Source organism: Corvus brachyrhynchos, unplaced genomic scaffold (assembly GCF_000691975.1).
Source record: "Corvus brachyrhynchos isolate BGI_N302 unplaced genomic scaffold, ASM69197v1 scaffold245, whole genome shotgun sequence".
In the NCBI taxonomy this organism is placed as follows: Eukaryota; Metazoa; Chordata; class Aves; order Passeriformes; family Corvidae; genus Corvus; species Corvus brachyrhynchos.
This window is the reverse complement of record NW_008238988.1, coordinates 1517615-1529277: the sequence shown is the minus strand read 5'-3', so window position 1 is coordinate 1529277 and position 11663 is coordinate 1517615. Positions and strand designations below refer to the sequence as shown.

Below are 11663 nucleotides of genomic sequence, written 5' to 3'. Positions count from 1 at the left end.
TCAGCAGAGGAGCAACTTAGTGAAGTGGAATGCCCTGTGTTAGACAGATCAGACTTTTAAACTCCACTACGTTTTAAATTTGGCTGATGAGTGTTCAGTTTTCTACATACAAAGTGTATCCATCTACAAACAGTTGCTGCTTTAAAGATCAGCTTCCAGTTTAATTCAATTTCTCACAGGGTTAGATTTGATTTCAATGGGATTTCATTTTCATTGCACATTAAACTTCCAGAAACTTGCAGACAGTTAATGTGCATTGGTGGGTTGCTGCTGGAGCACACAAAGGGCTCCAAAGGCTGTATCAGATTCAGAAAAAAAAATACTTCATTTCTGTGAGGGAAACTAAACAACCCTGGATATGGAAATTCCCTCTTCTTCATCATGGTGGGTCTCAAGCAGTAGCAAAGCAAGAAATGATACAGAGGGGGAAGGGGGAGTGAAAATAAGGCCTTGGAGCACCACTCCTGAAAGTGAAGAAACAACTCCCTCTGTGACTATTCAGCCTGTGCAGTGTCTGCAGAAAGTGCCAGCAGCACGTCACTGAAGACGTAACAGGGACAAGTAACAGGGATGCTTGTCCTGCAGGAACAGGAAAAAAGCAACCTTGGAAGGTCTTCCTGGTTACTGGCAAGCTGTGCCTATCCCACATCTATGGTTTCAAATACTATCTAAAATAGTTTTTCATCTAAATATTGTCTAACTATCTAAATACTAAGAGAGACTATCTCTCAGCATCATTGCACTGAGTTGTCTGCTCTTGACACTTGAGAACCCACCTGGTGTCCTGGCAAATGACCACTTCTCTTGTCATCCCCCCACACCAAAGTCCTTTCTCCCAGCCCAGGAGTCCCTGGATGCTGCACTCTAGAGCCAGAGGAGAATGGAGAAATGGAGGTGATCTCCTTGCTACCTGGAAGGCAGTGGAATTGCGGATCACAGCAAAAGGAAACAGCATGAGAACAAGTGGGTCTCTCTTGCAATGAGACCCTTGTTATTACAGCCACAGAAAGTGCAATCAAAACACGTTAAGGATATCCAAATTGTAACCTATTAAATTACTGTGATGGATTACTGTCAAGGTGATGTACTCAACAGGGTACACTGTGCTTCAGCTAAAGGTAGAAACCTTATTTTCATGCTATAATCTCTCCACCCACTTCTTCTATTATCACCAGGATTGATACCCCCTCAAGGAAAAAAAAGTTCCCATGTGCAACTAGTTACATATGCTTAATAACTTGCACTTATTAAAGATAAAAAAGGACCAGAATTATAGGCTTAGCAAGGATTAGCAAGCCGTAAGTGCGTATTTCTGCAACTACTATACTTTTTATAGCCCTGTCACACTCTGAGATAGAGTTGTATCATTATATAGAGTTATATAACCATAAAGAGTTATATCACTGGAAGCATTACAGCATTGTCCCAGACAGACTTGATTATCAAAGTCTGGGTCTATCAAGTGAAAAGGAAAAAAAAAACCAAAAAGCAACTTCAGGATCCTGCTGTGCCATCACCTGATCCCATCTGTTAACAGCACACAGTCCTGAGTTGCAGGGGTCTCATTAACACAACTTTGCATCCTGATTCAACATTCCATCAGTATTCACTAGAATTTCCCCATCACTCCAGATGTGACAAGCCTGATATTTAACTCCACAGAGACTCCAGATAACCAGGGAGAATCCTACCAAAAAAAACCATTCTAGGTTTACCTAAAGGCCACATTTTTTCTTCACTGATGATAACAAAGGGAATAAAAACATTGCACAACTAAGTGAAACACCACTGTTATGGAGTCTTTTTTTTTTCTATACTTAAACTTTCTGTTCAACAGAATCTAGAGCACTCCTGGCTTCAAATGGTGTTAACATTTTAAGTGGCCCCATTCACCCTCCTAATAGTTAGGGCCCAGAAAAATGGCTTCATTTTTTCCCTGACAAATAAACATGAGATTATTACCACTGTGTGTCCTTGGAGGAATTTAAAGTCTTCAGATGTTTTTAAAAGGCCATTGGGTAAAGACAGAATAAAAGCTCAGCAAGCTGATAAAAGCATCCAACTGTGAACCGACAATGGTACAAACATTAAAAAAAAAGGTTCTTTGGGTTTTATTTGCTTGAAGAAAATACATAATGCGATCTTTCATATGCTTGTAGTGGCCTTCCCCCTCTGCTGTGCATGGTCTCAAGCCAGGACACCTGGGGATCTGGCCCTCTGCCACCAGGTGGGGCCTGCTGCTTGCTACAGAATCCAGATCAGACAAATATTCCCATTAGCAAAGAGGAGCAGGAGAAGGAAGGAAGGAGAGATCAGACAAACACAGCACAGCTTCTCCACCAGAAAATAAGGCACTGGCCCAGTGACCACCAAGGGCATCCATCGCCTCCTGCCTCATCACAAATTCTCACATCTCTTCTTCTTCCACACTGCCCCCATCCACAGCTCATCCAGCCACTGGCTCAGGAGCTGGGGCACTATAAACCAAAAACCAAACCAATGGAGGGTGTTTTCTCTTCCCTCCAGACCTGCACAGCTGCCAGAGGCACCTTCACCCAGGAGGGAACACATCAACCAGGCCGCTGATCCTTCCTTCCCTTATCATTTTTGCTGCTTCTGCTGGAGCTGCTAGGGGGTTTTGACACTTCTGACTTGTTAGACACTTTTAAAAGTAATTTTCCACAGCACCTTTTGGTCACTGTTACATTGCCATACATCATAGGTCTCCCACGCATCACCCAGCAATAATAGATCCGAGCACGAGTAACAAGAAAACAAGTCAGTCCAATCTTTAGTGTCCACTGCCTGTACCCTCTCAGAAAACAAGGGTTTTGATCTCTGTCACTGTATTTTATGAGAGGAAGGTAGCTTTTAAATATCCCTTTTCTCCAGTCTTGCTTACAGTCCAGTAAGTTTCAACAGCTTTCTGGTCTGCAGCAAATTCACAGCCTCCTGGGTGAGCCTGGGGAAAATTTTCATTACTTTTACTCCCTCTGGCAAGCAAAGCCCCCTCCTCCTTCCTTCTTCCTCCTCCTCCTCCTCCTCGTTTCAGCATTAACAGAGCAAGTGGTGAGCACACAGGTAAGCAGAAACAGATACCATCTGTCACAGTGTCCCTCTGAGTCCCTCTGCTCGCACGGGGCTTGTCCCCATGAAGTCAGTTGCATTTTTGGCACTCAAAAAACATGTTTTTAGGCCCACATCGGGAAAAAAAACCCTACCCTGGCAATGTGCTTTGTAGTAAGACAACTGCTTCATTTGTCTGTCCTGTTTTCACAAACCTGACAAGCTGCTTGACACTTCTGGGCAGATCTGCATCCTCAGCACCACTCCCTGTCCCCCAAACCTGCTGTTCCCTGGCAAGGTCTCCACGAGATGCCAACCCCACGGCAGCCACTGCAAGTAGATCTGGCCAACCCAACCAGGTATTTCCAGGAATGGGGACATGCAGACACTCTGCAGGGTAGATACACCCATTGGCATGATTTAAATACCTCACAGAGTGTGATACACTGAAGCTTCACAACAAAGCAACACACCTTTGAACAGTGCAGAACGTTTTGGTATGGAGAGGTTATTGCATAATAGCATCAATATTTTATTTCTGCTGAATTTTTTATCTCAAATTTACTGCTCCTGTAAGTAATACACAGTAACTCATCTGCACCATAGTTACTTATGTATTATGTATTGCATGGTCCTGGCAGAATTTCTGAAGAAATATCCTTCTTTTAAAAAGGAAAAAAAAAAAAAAATAGCCCTTTCAATGGCAAATCCCAGCACTCAACAGCAGTACTTTATTGAAACCCTTTTTCACAAGGCTTTAAAAATTCTCCACTAAATTTTAACATCTATGTTTACAAATCTCATAATTCAAAAAGAAAGTGGCCTGGCAGCTTCTGAGCGCATTGTAATGTTATCTGCAGGGACACTGAATTATGTATCTCTCATAGCACCATGTCTGACACAAAACCACTGTGATCCCAGTGCCATGAGATCCCAGAGATCCACACAGCTGAGGCAAAGAGGGTAATGCAACAGTGCTGTTTTCCCACCCCTGTAGTAAAGTGGTGCAAATATTTGAATATGATTTCCTTACATCAAGGATACACAAGACAAACTTTAATTTATGCAAAAGCAGAAGAAAAATCGGGTCAGTGGTTTGTAATTACGAGGTTTGTTGGAGGCACTGATCAATGCTAATCAATGCTCTAATCAATGCACCCTGAGCAGATTCTTAAGGCTCCAATCCTATGCTTCTAATGCACTTGGGAGATGTGGCTGCACTGCCTCTGCGATGTTCTGTTTGAGTTTTGGGGTTTTTAGGGTATGACTTTAACTGATGCAAGCACTCTCTAGACACAGAGCCAAACCTCTCTGGCTGCTGAGGGCAGTATTTTGTGATGTCCATCATTAGTACCTGGCATTTTAACTAATGGTGCCATTCACTGCACAGCAGCAGCACACAAGTCACGCATTTCACTGCTATTGCTCTTTCCCATAGGAACATATATTCCTATTCTGGATGCCACATGGGTTCTGCTCCTCCTCAGCCACAAGATGGGGAGGGGAAGAGCTCAGCCCCTGGAGCACATCCCTACTCCCCAGGGGAGGCAGCTCAGTTTGGAACTCCCAGGCTGAGGATCCACGGGAAGCAACAGTCATCGTTTCTGCATCTGAGAGACACCTTCAGAACGTTTTCTCTGTCCTGCTGCAGTCAAACACTCCTCAGTGCAGCTCAGTCCTGTGGGAAGTGGGGCAGAGCCAAGTAAAGTGGGCTTTGGGAGCTGGTTCCATGTCAGATACATCTTGGTTCCCCCAGAAAGCATCAAAATAGGAAACCAGATTCTTGCAAAAACTGGCTTTTCCTTGATGAGCTCACACTATGTAATACATACACTGCAGCAAGGAGCCAGTCCCATGCCTTCAGATACCTATAAAGTCTTTTTAATTAACTGGCATTTAGCCTAAAAAATTCAGATTATTTCCAGGCAGAAAAATTCCACATTATGGAGCTGAAAGTGAAACAAAGAACATTTGCAGGTTGCTAGCTAAATTGTAGAGGCAGTAAAGTTTATGATGGCTGAGAAGATATTCCTATATCAGGATCTTATAATTTTATGGATAATACTCTCTAGACAAAAAAAAATTGTCATATTTAGTGTCAGCTCGGAGGGGAGCCTTTTGTTTTAAGTCTGCCTTTATAAACTGACTTTTCTGTTATCCAAACACTTGTAATAAGTGCTATCTAGATATTAAGAAATTACTTGAAACGTTGTTTGCATTCAAATGACACGAACTTTATGCTAAGGAAGATGGCTTAGAGCACACCAGCTTGGAGTGAGATATCAAGCCCCCTTCAAGCGTGAAGGGAAAAACATAGTAAAGAATTAATCATCAGGAGGCAGCTTCCAAGAGATGTGGATAACGTCCTTCTTTATGTAAGCATGCATTGTTTCACCCAAAGCAATACACATGTAAACCTGACACAAGACATGTGTCTTGTAACTAAAGCAGAGGATGATGCTGCCAGGTCCTCTGTACCTTTCCCCACCAATTTCTCCCGCAAGGCTGCAGGCCTGGCCATGGGCTCTGCAGGGACAAGAGCATTTCAACAAAATCCTCCCCTGCAGCTGATAAGTAACAAGCACAATGCCCACTGCCATGCAGTCATCACTCCTGAGCAGTAATAAATGACTCAAGCAGGCTCTTTCTTTTGCATTTCACATCCAAGAGGAAAGAAATATCAGTATCTCATCACAAGGAGCTGGAATTACTTTTTTCCTGAAAAGATGACACCTGTCCCATAACAGAAAGATCTCCCAAAACAACATAGCATCCAAACCACTCAAAACTACGTAATTTTTAGAAAGTGCCAGCTGTAGTGATGATGAAGTGAATTACAAAGAAAAAGGAAGGCTTGTGACTCTAGAAAAAGACTGGTAGGAAATTTCCAATCCTGGTAATTTATCTTTTTTTTTTTTTTAATAATTTAGGAGAGTGGAATTGAAACTCTGACAGGTCATGAAACATTTCCTCAGTTCAAGACACAGATCACAGACATGGCACATCCCTGTGACAGGTCTGAGCTCAAGCATGTACTTCTATCATTTACAAAAAATAACAACGTATTTCATGTTTACCTTTTGTTGAATCATCTTCGATCGGTTGTTTGAATAAAGTGATATCCTTAAAAGTGCACAAGAACAAAACCACTTTTTCATGCTCATTTCTTATAGGTGCAATTTGCATGTAGAACCAAACTGGGGTTCCTGGAGCAGAGAAAAAAGTGACATTGGAATGTGGTGTAGCAGAAACTTTCCCCAGCCCGTAACATTTATACATTATTACAACACACACATAGGTTAGGAGTGTATCTCAGCATTTCTGCATCTTCCAGAGCTTTTCATTTTACTTCCTCCAAGGAAAACAACATATTCCCATTTTTACAGCTTCATTTATCTAACTGGATGACAAGCAGAGACAGGAGGCTATATAAAACTTCATTCTGAAATAAAATACATTGTTCTTCCCCTCTTGCTCTTGTTTTTTCCCAGCATGTCTCACAAACTTAGGTCTGAAAGGTAGAAAGGCAAGAAAAAAAATGGGTGGATGGTATCTTTGATCCCTTCTTTACATAATACAGAGCTATCAAATCCAAAAATGATGGGCTATACTGTGAAGTGCTTCAAATTTTATGTGACTACATTATTTAAGAGGACCTGAGTTGGATTCTCAATGTTGTATCAGGACAAATCAGATTTGATTTCTTTTTTGTGTTTCAGGTCACACCTCCACCTCCTCACTGCCCTGCCCAGTGCAGCACTCTCCCAGCACAGTTATCTCTACCAAACTTCTGAAATGAAACCAAGTATTTTTCAAATCCTACCACTCATCAAATAAACAGCCAAAAAAAGCCCTCGGTGTTGGAGCAGTCAGCTTGGGTTTTGGTAAATCTCCCCTGTTTGCAGAGGGCTTCTCCAGGCTGACACACACGTGGCAGTCCCCTACACGCATGCAGGTGTGCTCCATAAGGGGTGAAATCCTAGAACACTTGGAGCAATTTTCTTAGAAACACCCTGTTCCCCTGCAGGGCTGTGAATGTCAGACATTCTCCATCCAGCCAAGCTCCGTGTCCCTCCCTCCCAAACGAGCACCTACACACGCTGCACGACAAATGCCCTCACAGCCAGCTAATTACCTCTGGGATTTGATGTGCTTTCAGCCAGTTGACAGAATGGCTTTTCTCCTGAGCTGACTGAGAGCTGGCACATTGACACAAGCCTCTTGCCCACTGTTATCCCACAAAGGCACCGCCGGCCCCCCTAAATCTCCTCTAATGCAGCAGGTCTGGGAGCTGTGCCAGGAACTGCAGGATGGATCCCAGAGGGCAGAGAAAACCATTTGGGCTAGGAAGTACTGTGGGGAAGGTTAAAACCCAGAAGGGTTTATTGAAATTCAACTGGGATTAAACCAGTAACTCACTACCAGTAAACTGGAGAAGTGGGAGAGATGTGGGACTGCTTTTTGTGATAATTCCAAAGCCATTATGCTGATTACTTGATTATCTTAATTCCCAGTTGCTAACCCAAGACAAAAGACTTTTGTAACTACTAAAACAGAGTGCTGCAGCTCTCTGGAGAAATAACTTGCACTTATACCTGGGAATCCACTGGCACCCTTTGAGAAGCTCAGAAAGCAAGTAGACAAAACACCGTGTACAAGGGTGCTGACAAAAATCAGACAGAGGCAAGGTGGCTACTGCTGTAGAACGGGAGGAAGCAGGCAAAGAGGTTTCCTGAGTATTACCACATATATATTCATATAGAGACAGAGACATGCATATACACATATACATACATACATATATATATATGTATATACATGCATGCCTAATGTGGTTGGTGAATAGTTGTGTGGACTATTCACAGGTAAGGACTATGTAACAAGGGAATGCAGAAAAGCAGATGAGAGTTGTAGCAAGCTTTCAGGTCTGAAGCTGGATCCCTGGGTTAAAACACCAAGGGGAGTGTGAAGCCAGTGGAACAGATGCTGGCAGAGAACACCAGCCCTTAAAGATCATCTCTGGAACACGGAGAGAAGGATGGGAAAGCAACCTGAAAACCTCAAGATCTCCCTCTGCCAAAAGCAAAAGGGAATGGGTAAAGGAAAAAAAAAAAAACCACATTGTGCCACATTATCAAAAATACACAGCACACCTGGACCTGCAGTTTGAAAATGTGGGTGGAAGGGTGCTCTGAAGGCACTGCAGGCCTCATGTAGGTGATAAACAGAAGTCCTTCCATAGAGTAACCACCTACACTCTGCAGAAGTACATTCATACCAACAGATAACTAATCTTTATTTCCTTCTCTGCTCCAATATTCAGCCTGGAGGGTAAGCAGGCAGTTTCTTGAAGGACCATCTTCCACAAGGCTCAGAGTATGACAATGGAAGCAAACCCTGAGCACACCTGCTGCTGAGCTGGAGCCAAGAGGTGAGCCTATTAGCATCAGTGAGAGGTTGAGGTTCTGGGCTTCGGGTGATGGAGAAGAAAGCTGACAACAGATGTCATGGATGGGAAGTGACTCAAGCCCAGAGAGAAATACTGAGTAATTTTCCCTTAAGTCGTCCTGTAATCCTGCATAACTTATGGAAAGGGTAGGCTTGGAGATCTGGGCAAAGGTGAAGATTTTATTATGGCAACTGCAGCTCAATAAATCTCTGCAGCATCATCAAGCTCCAGCAGACAATCCATAACCCAAAGCAAAATCATCTGCCTTGTTATGGGAAAGTCACCAAGAAAAGACTCCTCTCTTTTTATGCATAAATAAAATAGAAAGGAATTTAATTCAGGCCCATTCTAGAGCAAGAGCTGCTCCAGCACTTAGTAAGAGAAGCCAGGGTTGGGGAGAGCACAGGGTCTCTGGGATCCCCTCTGGAAACCACATGGACACAGGGCATGGGAGTGCTGGGCACCACCACCAGCGAAGATATCCAACATGAGATTGTCCCAGGAAATTCCCCTGATGTGAGGGGGCATCCAGGTGACCTGCACAGGAAACGGGAAGAGAAGCAGAAGATCTGTAGAACAGACACATCCATATGCTTAGGAACCAAAAAGAGGTCATTTGGAGGGCTCCCCTGGGCACCTGCAGGAACAGCTGGACTTCAGAGCTGCTCTGGCTTCTCTCTTTAATTAGCAACTTGGCTAAAATGCCTTGATGCAGGCAGAACTGGAGAACTCTAAAGGCATTTCCCGCTATTTTAGTGCCCTCACAGGAAGATTTAGTCTAAAAAGGAAAAACAGAGGTGAAGCATAAGAGGAGGTGTCCAAGATGCTCCCTCCAATGTCATGAAAGGTTTAGTTAAGTTTGCAGTGAAATGGGGCAGTCAGCCAGAGGGAGCTCTTTTCTGAGACGCAACATTCCCTTCCCTCAACCACAGCATGCAGGGAAAAGCTCTGGTAATCCCATGCCAGCATCAAAGTCCACCCAGGGGGAAGCATGGCCTCAGATTCTGGGCTCTAGGCAGGTGAACCTGGGGGAAAGATCCCCAGCCCCACAGTACCTGTACCCTGTACAGGGCATTAAGAGCCAAACTGAAGAGAACATCTCCATCAGGATCGGTGTTGGACTGCTCTTGGCCACCAACCCAGTCAACTTGGACTAATTCTGCTCAGCGTAGAAGAAGCAGCTTTTCTGGAGCACGTTTCATCTGAGTTTTGGCTTTCTACCTTGGGAAGATGGTCTGTGCTAGTGGAGAAGGCAGTTCACTTCCACTGACAACAACAGGAATTGCAGCCATCAGCTCAGCAGATCTGCCCACCCTGCACAAGTCCAGCGTGAGGCCACACAACAGCATGGATTGTGCTCAGAATGTGCTCTAAGGTCGATAAGCCAGTCCTGCCCAGGACAGAAAATGTGACTGGAATGGCTCGTGGTTAAGACAAATGAGGAAAATCCCTGGTTCTGGTGACCTCCTGCAAACCCAATGCCACCAAGAAGAAGGAACACAGGCCCTGAATCTCATTAAGCTGTGAAAGTCTCTGGTTTTCTAACTAATCCCTGGGCTATGTGCCAGGCTTAGTACTCTCAGCAGAGCTCGTACACGTTGGTTTACACACCACAGAGGCATCTCAACACTGCTGGGAGCAGCCACTCAAGGCAACCAGGGCCTGGGTTCTCACTTGTGGAGACATGGGGGAGTTTCCTGAGGGATGTGGGGGAACCTCATTCAGGATTTCTTTTCACTTAACCCAGTCGGTTTCCCTTCAGGGAAACAATCCTCAAAACTAAATATATTTTTGAAAGAAGGAGTCAGACTAGAGACAGCAGAGAACAACTACTATTCTTGGCAATCTGAATGCTTGGCCTGAAAAGAGATCTCTCTTCTTGAGCTGTGGCAACCAAAATACCTGTTTCTTCTCCAAATCTTGCCCCAAATTTACCCATATGTCAAAATGAAAATTTATTTCAGTCTATTACATGCTTTAAATATGCTTTATCACTCCCAGCACCACACACAAATATATATACATACGGTTTTTCTTGTAGAGGAGAATTTCAAAGCAGTTTGACTCATAGTTGTCAAAAGTCTGTCTGACTTTCTCAATGGTCTTCTTGTCTGTCAGTTCACCATACATAAAACTGAAAAAAAAAAAAAAATTCTCTATTTTTCTAGACAAGCAGCAACATCGATTACAGTCACCTTAAATAGCAAAAGCATTGAAGATGCTAGGAACTGTCATTTACCAAGGTAATTATGATTTACACTCCATTTAAATATTTAGAGTGTCACAAGGACACCTACAATAGTGAGTAACCATGACCACCTTCTTACTGTAAATGACTGCAAATAAATCCACCAAAATGCTTCATTAAGTGCTTTACTGAGTATGTCTTTAAGGATATATGGTTAGAAAAAGAGCTGACAGCTTATGAAACCATTCTCAACACAGCTGCAGGCCATGGTAGTATTGCTGTCAAAACAGAGAAAATTGAACAGAACCTCTAAAATCTCCCAAATTTTCTTCAATCCTCCTGAAAATCCTTCTGGAGGAGGAATGTCAGCTACTACAGGTAAAGGCTGTTGGCTGAACCAATGGCTGCAAATCTAATCTTGTCAAGATGCATCTGGGACAGTAAGATAATTGGAATTCTTTTACTAAATACCACTACAAATAGACATAGGATTTAAACAGTGAGGAGCACTGGCTGCAATGTGTAGCTATGTCTGCACCACTACCAAACAACCAAATTCATCCCCATTTTCCTTACTGTATACTGCATTTCTTTAATAGTTCACTGGAAAATACTAAAAAGCTTTTGGAGACTCATCCCTCTCCAGGCTGAGAATATAAAAATGTAATTTTAACTCTGCTATTTCTTGCCACTTGACCATCTCATCTTTGCATTCTTTTCCAGGTCAGACCTCCAGCTGGTGTAAGCAAACCCAGCCCCCTGACCTTACTTTTGACAGCCTTTGCAAGGAAACAGCCAGGCTTTTATTGTCATTCTCCCCTGGATTAAAAATAAGTGAAGGCTGCTCTCTGCAAATTCCCAATTACAGAACTGAAAGAAAATGGAACATCAGATAAAAGCTTTCAGACACTTGGATGAATATACTTTTAATTGATCAGACTTTTTTCCCCCCCCCCATTC

At 43.3% G+C, this 11663-nt stretch overlaps 1 protein-coding gene across 1 annotated transcript in view; it reads right to left on the bottom strand.

Annotated features, from left to right (window-relative positions):
• Nucleotides 1–11663, bottom strand: part of KCNH5 (potassium voltage-gated channel subfamily H member 5) — a 153278-nt gene that overhangs the window by 122496 nt on the left and 19119 nt on the right. The window contains exons 3-4 of the mRNA XM_008637276.2: nucleotides 10543–10649; nucleotides 6144–6272 (exon numbers count right to left, since the gene is read on the bottom strand). Coding sequence (XP_008635498.1) covers nucleotides 6144–6272; nucleotides 10543–10649 — 236 coding nt within the window. The remainder of the gene's footprint in view (nucleotides 1–6143; nucleotides 6273–10542; nucleotides 10650–11663) is intronic.